A 13,978-nucleotide genomic window follows, 5' to 3' on the forward strand; every position below is an offset into this window, starting at 1 on the left:
GGGGATGTGCGGCCCGGAGGCTATACTTCCACGTGACTTATGATGATTCGAGCGTGGGGTTGCTGCTAGCGGCTACTGGCTCCCCGTTCGAAACAACCTAACCCGCGCCCTGCAAGCTCAAGTCCAGTGCACTTCAGCCCCAGACCAGCTCCTGTCAGAGCAAGCGTAGACGCCATAATCAACAACATCCGCCCCTCGACAAATCGACCCATCACCGATTCCATCAACAACAACCTCAAACCGACATTTTCCATCGAATTTCGCGTCGCGTCATAGTCCTCAACAATCGCGCATCACCAAAAACCTTCTTTTGCACTTCCATCGCGCCTTGCGCTGCCTCGAACCCGCTGCTACTTCTAGACAGGGGGGGGGGTAACGACAACCTCCCGGCCCGGCATCGCAGCCGGCGATATGGGTGTGATACGCAAGAAAACAATCACAAGAGGTGGCGAAGGTGGTGTTAAATACGTTTGCGATGTGTGCTCATCAGATATTACATCTACGGTAGGTCATTTTGCTGTGTTGCCTGTTGCCTGAAGCTTGTTTGGAAACGTAAAGACGCGCTTCGGAGATATACCGGCTAAACTCAATTCGATGTCATGATGGGGTAGCTAATCATGTTGGTGTTGATATAGGTCCGCATCCGATGCGCCGACTCAGACTGCAGTGACTTCGACCTCTGTGTCTCGTGTTTCGCCAAAGGTGAATCACGAAATGCTCACAATCCTGCGACACACGCTTTTCGTGTGATTGAACAAAACTCATTCCCTATCTTTGATCGAGAATGGGGTGCCGACGAAGAATTACTCCTCCTTGAGGGCGCCGAAATATATGGTCTCGGCTCATGGGCCGATATCGCAGATCATATTGGCGGTTTCCGTGAGAAGGACGAGGTTCGCGATCACTACTTATCGACTTACGTCGACTCGTCTCACTTTCCACTACCCGAACGGTGCAGCCCTCACGATTGCGAATTGGCCAACGAAATCCCCAGAGAAGAATTTCAGGCACGCAAGAAGCGACGAATAGAGGAGCGACGAGATGCAGCTAAGAACGCGCCCGCTCTACAACCTAAAACAAAACCAACAGCTAGTGTACCTAGCTGTCACGAGATTCAAGGATATATGCCTGGTCGTTTGGAGTTCGAGACCGAATATGCAAATGAGGCAGAAGAAGCTGTCCAGTTGATGCAGTTCGATCCGGGTGATGGTTTGAACCCCAGGACAGGCGAGCTTGAACCTGAAATGGAACTCAAGCTCACAGTGATGGACATATACAACGCTCGACTGACACAGCGTGTGGAGCGTAAAAAGGTTATCTTTGAGCACAATCTTCTTGAATATAGAGAGAACACAAAGCTGGAGAAGAGGCGGACCAAAGAAGAAAGGGATTTGCTGCAGAAAGCCAAACCATTCGCCCGCATGATGAACCAACAGGACTTTGAGGAGTTCAATCAAGGTCTTCTCGATGAACTTAATCTACGACAAGCCATCACGCAGCTGCAAGAGTGGCGAAACATGCGTATCGGCGACCTTCGAAGTGGCGAGAAGTACGAGAATGAGAAGGCCTCGAGGATCCAGAAGGCAATCCCTATGGGCTCCATGGATCGCGAGCGTCTAGCATCTGCACAGAGGTCTAAGCAACCTCCTCCTCCCGAGCCACCAAGTGGATCTGCCCTTCTTATCGCCCCAGAACTTCCTGCTCGACTACTACCAACGCCTGCTGTGGAAGTCAATGGCGATGTAAAGCCATTAACAAATGGTCATGCTGATGGCCTAGCCAATGGCCAAACAAACGGCCAGGTCAATGGAGTAACTAATGGAGTCAACGGAGTCAATGGAGTAAATGGCCATGCAACTCCTAAGCAGAGATACACGGCCCAACCCATCTCCGGCGTACAACCAATGCCCATGACCCAAGACACCGCACCAGACTTGCATCTCCTCACACCAGAAGAGGTCAAGCTTTGCGAAGTCATTAGACTGCAGCCTAAGCCATATCTTATGATCAAGGAGCAGATCCTCAAGGAAGCTCTCAAGACAAACGGCACGTTGAAGAAGAAGCAAGCAAAGGAGATCTGTAGGTTGGACTCGCAAAAGGGAGGGCGCATATTCGATTTCTTTATTAATTCAGGATGGGTGGGCAAGGCGTGATCTGGTTGTTTACTGTTTATAATACCCTTTTGGAGACGAGGAATGAAATTGGCGCTGAGCGTTTGCTGGAAATTATGTAGTATATGTTACGCTTCTGTAGACAGATGTCACCAATACAATGTTAAAAAGAAATAGCCATATATATTCAAATCTCCAATTAGATGCTATTGGACTTATCCACAAGTATAAGATGGCATGAGAACTCGACCCTAAGTGATGAAAATAATTCGACAAGTTTAGGATATTTTATAATTCATTTAATAGGCAGACTAAGACTTTCACCAGTTCATGATTTTGTATGTTGGACTTTTCCAATTGACTAGTTCTATAGTGATTTGTCTAGTGTTCTGGCCCTCATCTACCTCCTGAACCAAGTCAAATGCAACTTGGCTAACATCTACCCAACCCTCAAATCTATAGTGTGTCTCTTCGAAATAGAACTGCATCATAGGCAATGCCTGTTGCAACTCACGGTATGGGGGGATAGCAGCATGGTGCAACAGATGTGTATCAGCTTCGTCGACAATACGGAGGTGGTGGTACGCGAGGTTGATCACCAACTGTCGAGCTCTTGGTGGTCTTGTCGTGACGGTCGTTGGTGGTTCCAAGTTCAACGTCGCCTTCGATTCCCTGAGGAGGCGCGGGAATCGGAGGTCCGGGGATCGAAGGCCTGGGTGCGGTTGGACGCGGAGCTCGACGATTCATGAGACACTTGAAGAACATGATGACAAAGGCAAGCGTAACGATGATGCCAATAACCCAGGAAACGATGGAAAGGCTGGCCATTGCGAAGTTCGACCCGGGAGGGTTAGTTTGTGAGGAGTGAACCTTATGCTGTAAAGGGAGGTCCATGTTGGGCTTCTTTTGGACTCTTGTTTGATGAAGCGATAAGGGGAGGAACGGTATAAATGATGAGGGCTATCAAGTTTTTTGAGCTGCAGTATATCAGATACTATTGGCAGGATGTTTGATTGAATGAATATTGACTGTGAGGTTGTTCGGTGATGAGCCAGTCGAAAGTTGAGTTGGGTAGAAAAGGGGGGAAAGGTACTGGTGGATAACCTTCGTGATATATGTCGTGGATTCGAATGATTCGGTAAGGAAGTGAAGAGAATTTGAAGTTGAGGCTGATGAGTAATAATGAGTCTTCTATTGACTCGAGGTGCATGTGGCTGAAGTGAAATGATAGAGTTCCAAGGTCTGGTCACCCACGGTAAAGCAGCTCAACCCTCGAAGCCCGATGAGATCAGGGGCTTGGATGACTCATACAGGCGATGGCTGCGTTGAATCTGGGTGAAAATCCTTGAGTCTTGGAACATAACAAGGCGGAGGAGTACCCATAGGCTTGTAAGCCGGAAGCTCAGTATCGTGAGGTGAGCGAAGGGAAATAGGAGTGTAAGTCGGCACAGGTTGATGGAGGATCTGTTCTTGGGGGGGATTGACGAAGATGCCTTCATAGTTTTCCTCCCGATTTATCACGATGTCTCCTCGTTCTTCATCCTTAGTCTGTGCTTTTGGATTGCAGCAATAGTGCCTGATAAGGCCACAGGTGTAGATGGTGGTAAGGAAAACGAGGATTATCCCCACGTCTTGGTATATGTTTAAGCCCATGATTTCTAGTTCGTTTTTGAATAGAGGCGTTTTTTCGTGGATGCGAGTCGAGGTGTAATAGAAAGACAGGGAAAGGAATGATGTTGTCATGGATGTGAGTCTGGAAACTCTTATATAGCCCAAGTTGCCTCTCAAAGTTAATGTTCAGGCAAATAATCGCCGGTATTTGAGTTACTTCACTAAAGATAATTCTCATGAGAAGATAAGTTTAAGTTGCTAAAGCTTTTATTTTCTGGTCCTCGCACATTTCTAACTTCCATGTTCTAGTATAAACCTTTGACTGCCTAGTTCCTTCCAATCACGAAGCCATGGACAAGTGTTTGTGCAGAGTTATTCCCAAGCTTACCCAGTCACAGCAAACAAATCAAACTCTCTTCCAGCTGAGAACTAGATGATCAAATCGCACGAATCTTCCGCTATGGGCATCCCATAGGTTGAGGAGAATACCTGTAGCCTGGCATTCCAGGCCAGCAGGGACCGGATTGTGAAGGAGCCATATGGACAGGCCGAGGTCCAGGGAGAGGTGCGCAGTCGGTTGAATCCAGTCGGCCCATTTCAGCAGCCTTTTCGTCTACTGGAAGATAGGAAGAACCTCCGTAACTTGCCAAGATCTCCCGGAGCAAGTCGAGATGGTACTGTTCGAACACGTCTGGATGATCCTTCCAGTAATAGATCGCATCCTCGAGGTCTGCACTGTCGGCTCTCTTGACCCATTTCCACCCATATCTTCGACCAAGATGCCTCGAAACGCTTGCTACTAGCCTCATGAGAAGGAGACACCCACCAAATGCGGCTCCCAGAAGAATTACGATGAGGAAGACAAGGAGGCCAGTGTACTCATACACCTCGTCCTCAGGCTGGCGGTTCTGAACAACAGTTTTGCCAGCAATAGGAGGGGGACGGAGAGGAATGCCGGTGATGTGGGAGACACCAGCGGTACCGAGACGACCTGGGCGCTCAAAGCTGGTGGCTGAAGGAAAGGCATGAGCTGGGCCATGAACTGCATTGTGACCAGGCATCAACTCCTTGTCTTCCTTTGGGGTTGGCTCTTCTTTCAGTGGTAGCCTGTTAGCCTTGTGGTTTGGTCTCTTGTCGGTGAATGGGGTCTTGGTGGGAATAGGAGGACCAGGGCGGGTAGGGATAGAGGAGAGAGGTCCAGTCAGAGGCCACCTCTCAGGGATGTTCCCAGGCCTTGGAAGCTCCGAGTATGGTGGAACGGGCATTTTGAAGGATGAAGATTTTAGGAGGGGTTTCAGAAAAGATGTGTATGTCGAGCGGGTTCAGAGAATTGGCTTGACAAGTGTTTGAGTGTTGGGGAGGGAAAATATGGACATGTCATAGGAAAAGACATCATTTTATAATGGTTGGGTGTAGGTTTCTGATGAAAGTTTGTCTCCTTCTCCCTATTATCTTGACCAATTACGGAGGAGAAGCTTACAGCTGTGTTCAAAGTTGGGCTCTCGAGTCATCCAAAGCTTCAATACGCCTTGAGAGTGTTGAAGGAAGCTTTTACAAGTGTTTGCGAAAAAGTAACTATATAAGTCCCTCCAGCTGACCCAATCGTATCCAGGATATAAGATCGTCAAGTTCTACGAACTTCTCCTTACGAATCCTTACTTCTTGACCTTTGATCAAAAGCTCCCTCACCTCAACCGTTTCTTCTTCAACCAATGTCCACACTCTTCCAAGCCTAATCACAACTCTTATTCTCTTGAATCCACCCAAGAATATCGGAACTTCCGACTTCTCACCAATCATTCTCTACCATCACCATGTCGCCCTTGCCATCCAACCTCACACTGCGTAACACGCCTCCCGGGTACCACCTCCAGGCTCGAAGTGTTGCGGAGAGTGACTACTACCCCTCGGATGAATATGGCAGAGCTGATGAAACAGCCGGGCTCGACTGGTGGTCGAATCCAGCAGACGCGACAGAGCGCATCGCGGTCTTCGCGATAGTGACCGGCATTCTATGTGCAATCATCATTGTTCTTTTCTTGAGAATACGCAAGCTGAGGATGGGGCCAATCATGTAAGCTGATTGGTGATCATGGTGTTTCTGTAAGTAAACTTTTCTCTACAGTCAGTGTGTTATTGGGCTAACATTTTCTTCGAGTCAAACATAATGCGGAAGGGGAGCCATCTTCACTTTGTCTTATGACGAATATACACCACCATCATCACAGTACTCTATTTTTTAGAGGTTATCGTTGGATGATATCACTCTCTCAGCCTGGTCCAGTCTCTCGAAAAGTCTTGGTCAAAACACAGTGGGAAGCATGAGATGGAAGTAGGGGTTCTATCGGAAGACTCAACTCTAGCTCTGAATGAATTAATAATTGTCCCACAAATCCTTAACGTATCCCTCCGTCAATCTTTCATCCTCTCCGTAAACCTCTTGCCATCCTGAGAATCCCCTATCCAGCACGAACACATCTTGACCGCTCTCTCCCTTGGGGTCTTCGCCCATAGACTTCAAAAGGCCATCCCGCTCACGCACATACTTTAGTGCCGCACTCGGACCCCGCTGTTGACTGAGTGCGCAGTGAAAGACAACTGTCTTTTTGTCTTTGAGGCGACGGACCAGAGTTGGCATCATGGCATCGAGAGTATGTGCGGGGATATTTGTTGAGCCCTTGATATGTCCACCAATGTAATCTTGAAAAGTCAGCTGAGCTGTCACAGAAGCAATTGGAATCGAGAAGAGTTTTCTTTTCGAAAAAGGTTTGAAAGCGAACTTACCATTATCACGAACATCGATAACAGCGAATGTGGGATCTGTGGCATTGACTTCCTCGAGGATCTTCTCAGAGAGGGATTTGGCTGAAAGCCGCTTTAATGAGGCGATTGTTGTCATTTTGCGAGCCTGTGGACGAAAAGGCTCGATTATTCTTTGTAAGATTCTCATGCGGGAGTGAGGTTGAATAGGTGCCCGATATGGATCAAGATGAGGCTCATGTAGATCTAACTGAGGCGGAGCTAAATTTACTTTTGGTCCTTGGCGGCGGAACCCCACGTGCGTGGCCAGTGTTGGTGTTAGTGAGGAGATGGTGCTCTGCTGCTGCGTAAGAAAGCAAATCAGGGCTCAACGGAAGCTTATTGATTTGATGGTTAAAGCTTCGTGCTTCAATGGCTTTCTGTGGATCGGCGAGATTTTATGTTGGAATTTACATGTATTGGATTATTTTCATCGTCATTCTTTTACGAACTAAAGATGGACAATCCTCGACTCTGAGGAGCGAAACATTAAGAACAAGGCCTATCAGGCTTATGTAGCCTGTTATTATTTTGGTTCTAAAAGTTTCAACATTTTATGTTTTGTTACGAAAACTGTTATGACCTCGGAGAGTGTTTTCTTTTACGTAGCTTGCGAAAACTACAAGATATATCTACAAAGCTCCCGCGATTAGCGTCAAGACTTCCTAACAAGTCGAATAGTCCAGACCCCCTATCTGGCAAATGAATATAGTACATAATGTTAGAATACTATTCAAAATAGGGCAAGTCCTTTAGAACTGCAATTCATAACATGGACAGAAAATTAAATAGTCACTGTATCACCGTGTAAGTGATTGTGGTGTCGTTACCCTGTAGTCACACCAAGACACAGACAAGATCCCAGCTTCTACCCCTGTAAAATGACATATGACGCACCAAACGACCGGGGCTATTAGCTGACCATTGATCAATTCCGCACTGGCACAAACCTGGACTACAAACCCACCAACTAGACTCACAAACTAGCCGCTCAATCAAACATTCTTCTGTCGTTCTAGGCTCTTGTTTGTTTTCATGACCCCTTTGCCCATTGTGCTCTTGTTATGACCATCTCTGTTTGTATGCGACTGCCGCAAACGATTCGTATCATAAAAACCACTGTAAACTCGCTGCGACCATTTTCTTCACCTTGCACTAGCAACTCAACATTTACCCCGCGACGATACAGATTGTACTCTACTGCAAAGATGGGTTCGCAACCGGAGAAGGAGAATGGACGTGTGGATCTTCGTCCTGAAGAAGTAATTGGAGATTTAGGTTTCACGCCTATGGTCAAGGTCGCTGATCCTTGGACTGTTGACAAGGTGGTCAAGGAGATTCCTGGTGGTGCTCCTACTGAGGAATCTTCCTCGCCTCTTCCCTTCTTCCACATGCTCGAGCGACTCAAGACAACCAAGCGAGAAGGATGGAGGCGTTTCGGTATCTCTAGGTAAGGAAATTGGTCCCTCGACTTCAAGACGTCACTGACATGCGACAGGGGAGAGTCTATTGCCGACCACATGTATCGCATGTCTCTAATCTCTATGTTTGCGCCTCCCTCTCTCGCCCCGAAACTCGATCTTCCCAAGTGCATGAAGATGTGTCTTATCCACGACATGGCGGAGCTTCTTGTCGGCGACATCACACCCGTCGACGGCGTTCCCAAGCCCGAGAAGAGCCGACGCGAAGCGGAGACGATGGACTTTTTGACCAAGAACTTGCTACGAAACGTTGCAGGCGGCACAACAGGCGAGGACATCCGCGCAATCTGGCAGGAATACGAGGACTCCGAGACACTGGACAGTCACTTTGTGCACGACGTGGACAAGATGGAGCTTCTTCTGCAGATGGTGGAGTATGAGAAGCGCGGTGAGGGTAAGGTCGATCTTGGCGAGTTTGCGTACGTCGCGACCAGGATGACGCTGCCGGAGATGAAGGCCTGGGGCCAGGAGGTTCTCAAGGAGCGGGAGGCTTTCTGGGGAAGTAAGGAGCATGTTCATGGAGAGCAGGGTGTTAACGGAGGTGTTACATCTGAGCGAAAGGGCCAGCAGGACAACTACTACAATAAGGACTAAGTGATAAGATACGAATGTTTAGACTTATGAGAAGGACGGGCGAATGATACCAATGAGTTGAGGTCATGGCATATGGCATAGAAGAGATGGGACGCAGGGTTTAGAGCGGTTCACGCGATATGAGGCATAGACTGAATAGAAGTTAAGGCAACGATTAACGACAGTAAAGCACACTTGAACTCCATGAACCGTCATCGTTGCGATCTGTTTGAAGACCCCTGTGTTGATCCTTAATCGCCTAGGACAACCAAGGATATTAGAGCAATTTAACCAAGACAATATAGCAATGCAAATGAGCTCGACGGCCCAAGACTTGGTATAGAAAGGAGGGAAGGGAGACTTTTGTCTTTTGCAACTACGAACTGTTCCTCTGATGTTCGCTTTTTGATGTTCTTGGTTAGCTGAACCCTGCCGATATCCATCAAGTGGACCAAACTCTTGGAATCAGCCACACAAGAAGAAGCTGAAGCTATAAGTCGGCAACAAACCGAAAGCTTCCCGTTCTCCGCAAACCAGCCCGAAGAGCAAGAAAGGGGATTCCCCACCAGGATATCTCACCAGCTCTGGACGTCTTTTCTTGAAGTCTTCTTCTATCATTATACAGACTACAGAGTACTGTGCTCTCTATCGCGGCTCTTGAGCAACTGCCGGGATCATTACCAACTGGCCAATCACACACCGTCTCTGACGCTGGCCACAGGCGCTGGCCCCCCAACCATTGTTTACTTGCCCCGTCGACATTTTGCCGCCAGGACCATCTCTCTAATCCAATACATCATAAATCAATAATCGAGCCTCACTTTCAAGGCGGCATCTCCAATACTGTGCGTGCATCTACGGTGCCCTCCCCTCTTACACGAGCGCCATACTTTTGGCTGCGTCTATTAGAGTTGGGCGCTTGCAGCCAGGCAGCCTCCCCCTCCATGCGCTCGTCATCACAAGACACAACCTTTTATCTCACCTAGTCACGAGGCGCTCAACAATATCGCCCATCGCCATCTCAAATCGCCTTCCGAGTATCGCTTCCCCGTCGATTGCAATCTCGTCTCCAGATCCGAATATTCGGTTTGCTCTTACCCCAGACCCGCTTGTGCGATAGACGACCTGAGATGTGTCTCGGCTGCTGTTAAGCTTGGCCGTGAGTTACAGCTTCGCCTCCACTCGATAAGGATCATTCGTCTATCTATCACCACGCGCGTGCGCGCACATACCGATCAAATAGGAAGGCCCTACCCCCAGGCAGAATGACGATCCCTTCGCATTTCCATATGTCGGGCAGCTTCAATAGAGAAGGCGTGCACCCTGGCCTGTTTCGCCCACCCATCTCACCAAGCTCTAGCACCAGCTACGGATATGCTTCACCCTACAGCACAGCAACCCTCGACGGACAAGCTACAAAACGAAAGAGACCTTGCCATGATATATCGCGATCTCAAGAATTCCGCTTCCAGGATGATTCTGATAGAAAAGGGTATTTTGGAACTCCAGTGGCTCAGATGAGGAATGAGGAAATGCGGTACCAGCTTGCTGGACAGCTTGATACACCGAGTTCTGGTCCTTTCGATAGCGGTATTCTTGGCGAGAGCATGTATTCAGACACAGATTATCGCAAGGCGCTTGGCTCAAAACGAACCCACGACGACATCGATCATGGAGCTGGACCGACACAACTGTTTAATCTGCCTCCTCAGCCGATGCAGTCCCAAGGCTGGGGTAGCTTCGCATTCTCAACTATAGGAGGTGTTGTCGGACGTGTATGGGAGTTTTGTAAGACAGGCTCATTTCGAGGTTTCCAGGCTGGCGGCGGTAAGGCCTTCACGATGAATTCCGGTAGGGTCGAAGAGCTGGACCAGACACTATTTGAGAGTCAGCATCTTCCCGGTAGATTCCCGCCATCACAAGAGGATTACTTCAACCAGCGTCAGCCTGATAACGCAGACCAAGGTGGCAACAGCGGCGCATCTACACCTACAGCACCCCATCCGAAACGAAGACATACAGACACGAAAGATGAACTTGGCAGGAATTGGGTTATGGTGAGTGATGAGAAACCAGCTGAGCCTGAACCCAAGCCTGAGCCTCCACTGCGACGTCCGTCTTATCGACCATCCCCTCGATCACGAAACTCGGGCCCCTCCATGACTACAGGTCGACGCATCAGTGCCGCTCCATCAGCCCGATTCTCTTCTGCCTCTACGCCCGGTCAGCGACGATCCACTACCAATCGCCCGACTAGTCGTCTATCACACGCAGCAGCATCACCTACTCCACGCCCTGCATCAACCGCGTCATTCGCGTCACTTGCTCCCCTCGCTTCTCCTCGGATAGAATCGCCCAGCAGGATACCTCAACCCACTCGCTCCACACGCCGAAATACCACCATCTCATCGCCGATAACAAAGCCGTCGTCGCACCGCCGGTCTCACTCTAATGCCTCAGTAGCATCAGGACGTACATCAACAGAAGCCAGTCCCCGTCTGACCGCAGAAGCCAAGCATCTCGCAGCACGCCGTAAGATGGAAGAACGAGATGCAGATGTGCGGATCAACGCTTTCAACAAACAACTACAGGACATGATTCGCCAGGGTAGAGAAGCCTTGGGTACGACGATTGAAGTGGAGGGTAACTGGGAGGATGACCTGTGAACGACTCCAGCTGCCATCCATCTATCTACCTCGTGACGACCCATTAGACATTTTGAAGCCACCTTCCTACCTCGTGAAATCTCTCACTGATACCCTCATTTCTTTCGTTTCTTACTGCCTGGGCAGCATCGTTGGGGAATTTGACAGGACTTTTTTTTTAAGGGGAGATCTTTTTCGTCGGGGAGTTGATTAAGGATCTGGGCGTTGAAGCGAACGGAAACTGACTCTTTGCTTGTATCAGTCACACACACACACACACATACTTACAACTGACTGACTGATTTCTTGGCAGTTATAAATAACTGCCTGATTTATTCGTTTACCTCAAGGATCGATAACCTTGTCTAAATAAGCATAAAAACCTTTCTTCTTCTTGTCTTAAACTCCTGTTTAACTCCGTAGCGGACTACCAGCATGGATATCCGCGAAACGGTGATATACCAACCCAGCTTCTATAATAGGGAAAACGTGAAGGGCTCGAGTCGCTCCAATCATACGGGGCTTCGCTGTCAACAGAACGACCAGGTCCTTCTCTCTTAGACCCGGGATATCGTACCCGAAGCGGAGTATCGAAGCCCCTAGTTTATTATTGCACGTTTGATATCATCTGGGGAACCTCAGGACAAATCCTTCCCGTTCATGGATGTTCCCTGCGGCTGACGGCCTTTGTCGGTCTTGTTAATTGACGTCTTTTCGAGGTCCTCGTATTTGTTGTTTATGTGAGAACGTTAGCCTTTGTTAATCAGCCTTGGCTACGTCTTGGCAAGGCCAGCTCAGAGGGACACCGGTGATCGTCCATTGAAGATGGGGTGCGTTGTTTTTTTATGTTCTCCTTTATGCTATGCTGGCAGGCTATCCATTAACCAGGCAGATGGACTTGGTGTGTAGGTAAATATAGGTCTACCTTGTTGTAGATCGAACGGCTGAGGCTTGGAGTTACCCATTTTTAGGTCCTCGGGCTACTAGTTACGGAAACATTTGATGTGATGGAAGTTGCATATCAGTAATCTCTCAGCAAAAGAAAGCTGTGATGGCCCCATAAATGATTTGCAATAGATGCATGTTTGATAAGAAAGGGGGCTGACTCGGAGGTTTTGATGCCCGGCTTGGAGTTTTATTCTTCGCTGACTGTGACTATTACGGTTATTATTACTGACTGTTGTAGTTGCCTCTGTTTGCCTTGCTTTTTGGTAGAGTCTCAGTCTCCTGAAGATAAAGCATCCATTGTGGATATGGATGGATGAGTTCGGTTATCGACGCGAGACTAAGGTAAAATTGGGGGCCATTTTTCAATGTTCGAGACCGTGAGAACAGACAGTGGACTCTTCGGATTGCACGGATATTGGAGTGAAGGAATAAGCTCTAGCTAATTGTGTCGAGTTGATGGGATTTTACTTGGCAGTGATATTCGGCAATTTCTTCGGTTGAGGATATTGTATAGTATAGACTGTAGTGATGGTGTTGAGGTTTACATTGGCATACGTCAAGTGGCTTGTTGTTAGTTGCTATCTAATGCAGTGAGCATCCCGTCTGCAGGCAGAGTTCATACATCAGATAGTCGACCTAGTGAAGAGATGATTGAGAGAAACAAGGCTGCTCTTATCTTGGCGTCGTACGTGCAATTGCATCTTATCGAACCAATACCAATACCACAGCTCTGGTGAGAAAATAAGGCCTTGTCCATGTCTCTCCTCAGCTGTTGGGTTGGTGTGTAGCAAATGCTACCGTCCCCTATTCTGCGGTCAACCTATTGACAGGTCGGCGGCTACTCAAAGCGGACGCCCGATGGCCAAGACTTTTATCCCATTCGAGGGGTTATTCTCCGTTCCTGGTTTCACTTTTGGTTCTCGTGAGACAAGCCCTGTTCGGTAATCGCGAAGAGAGCCCAGACTAAGGTTAAGGTTACGTTAACGTTGGCTATTTAATTTTTAACCTTAGTGAGCCTTTCCAGGGGGGTCACCCCCGGGCATGGTCTACCCGCCCTGAACCCCTGGAGCCTTCACTAAAACCTTGCTGGCTTTTATCGTCTGTCCAATAGTGGCTGAAACTCTTGTCTTGTGAGCACATGGCATATGCTGCTGTAAGACTCACGAGGAAATAGATAATGCTTTTGTTACCTTTTTACACGTCGGGTCGTGATACAAGAGTACCTGAGACATACAGTACAACTGTCCTGCACAAGAGATTGGCTCGAGGATCGTCCCGCATTAGATAGCGCAATACCAGGGACATGGGTATGATCTCGTATGAGGAGCCATTGAACCACGAGATACGCTCCCATGAGGACAAGAAAGAGGAATATGGCGTAAGAATATCGACTCTCTCCTCACTTGGCCCTTCATCCACAATTCAATCATAACCAATTTAAATGCAAGGTTCTGTCGTTGCCAAGATTCCCGAGTCTCCAGCTCTCTGCATACGATGAAACTCCAGGACCAGTCTCTGAACTCATAACCCCTGCTGCAGTCTTTATCTGCACACTAAAGGACTAATACTGCACAAATAGGTACGCGCTATCAAGGGCCATAAGGGCCTCGTACGTCGACGGCAAGGTTGAGGGGAGGGATACCCATGCTCATAGCTGCCACACCCATACCCGGCTCTGGGTGATTCAGCTCGGTACGATTTGCGCTGTGCAGTTTTCCCTAAAGTCCGCGAAAGAAATTCTGAAGGGGACGAGAAATAAGTATATATGAAAGAAGTTCCTCTGCTGTTCTAGACGGTCTCAGGTTCAACT

General features: G+C 48.4%; 6 protein-coding genes across 6 annotated transcripts; 3 read left to right on the plus strand and 3 right to left on the minus strand.

Moving 5' to 3' along the window:
* Nucleotides 1-102: 102 nt before the first annotated feature.
* FOBCDRAFT_229079 (histone acetyltransferase complex protein) lies at nucleotides 103-2,297 on the plus strand. The gene is made up of 2 exons (XM_031188805.3): nucleotides 103-504; nucleotides 636-2,297. Exons 1-2 carry the CDS (start codon nucleotides 412-414, stop codon nucleotides 2,151-2,153), a joined length of 1,611 nt encoding a protein of 536 aa, XP_031036070.2. The 5' UTR covers nucleotides 103-411; the 3' UTR covers nucleotides 2,154-2,297.
* A 258-nt stretch (nucleotides 2,298-2,555) lies between these two features.
* On the minus strand, nucleotides 2,556-3,005 carry FOBCDRAFT_321872 (uncharacterized protein; the record flags this gene model as incomplete). Its single annotated transcript, XM_031188804.3, has 1 exon — nucleotides 2,556-3,005. One exon carries the CDS (start codon nucleotides 3,003-3,005, stop codon nucleotides 2,664-2,666), a length of 342 nt encoding a protein of 113 aa, XP_031036069.2. The 3' UTR covers nucleotides 2,556-2,663.
* A 1,175-nt stretch (nucleotides 3,006-4,180) lies between these two features.
* On the minus strand, nucleotides 4,181-4,987 carry FOBCDRAFT_277919 (uncharacterized protein; the record flags this gene model as incomplete). The annotated part of the gene is made up of 1 exon (XM_031188802.2): nucleotides 4,181-4,987. One exon carries the CDS (start codon nucleotides 4,985-4,987, stop codon nucleotides 4,181-4,183), a length of 807 nt encoding a protein of 268 aa, XP_031036067.2.
* Nucleotides 4,988-6,096: 1,109 nt separating this feature from the next.
* FOBCDRAFT_205087 (phosphatase YCH1) lies at nucleotides 6,097-6,621 on the minus strand (the record flags this gene model as incomplete). The annotated part of the gene is made up of 2 exons (XM_031188800.2): nucleotides 6,097-6,422; nucleotides 6,507-6,621. The coding sequence occupies 2 exons, from the start codon at nucleotides 6,619-6,621 to the stop codon at nucleotides 6,097-6,099; spliced, it is 441 nt and encodes a 146-aa protein (XP_031036065.2).
* A 1,108-nt stretch (nucleotides 6,622-7,729) lies between these two features.
* FOBCDRAFT_277921 (HD domain-containing protein) lies at nucleotides 7,730-8,596 on the plus strand (the record flags this gene model as incomplete). The annotated part of the gene is made up of 2 exons (XM_031188799.2): nucleotides 7,730-7,971; nucleotides 8,020-8,596. The coding sequence occupies 2 exons, from the start codon at nucleotides 7,730-7,732 to the stop codon at nucleotides 8,594-8,596; spliced, it is 819 nt and encodes a 272-aa protein (XP_031036064.2).
* A 760-nt stretch (nucleotides 8,597-9,356) lies between these two features.
* Nucleotides 9,357-11,628, plus strand: FOBCDRAFT_47088 (uncharacterized protein). Its single transcript, XM_031188798.3, has one exon. It carries the CDS (start codon nucleotides 9,841-9,843, stop codon nucleotides 11,239-11,241), a length of 1,401 nt encoding a protein of 466 aa, XP_031036063.2. The 5' UTR covers nucleotides 9,357-9,840; the 3' UTR covers nucleotides 11,242-11,628.
* Nucleotides 11,629-13,978: the final 2,350 nt, after the last annotated feature.

Source organism: Fusarium oxysporum, chromosome VIII (assembly GCF_013085055.1).
Source record: "Fusarium oxysporum Fo47 chromosome VIII, complete sequence".
NCBI lineage: Eukaryota > Fungi > Ascomycota > Sordariomycetes > Hypocreales > Nectriaceae > Fusarium > Fusarium oxysporum.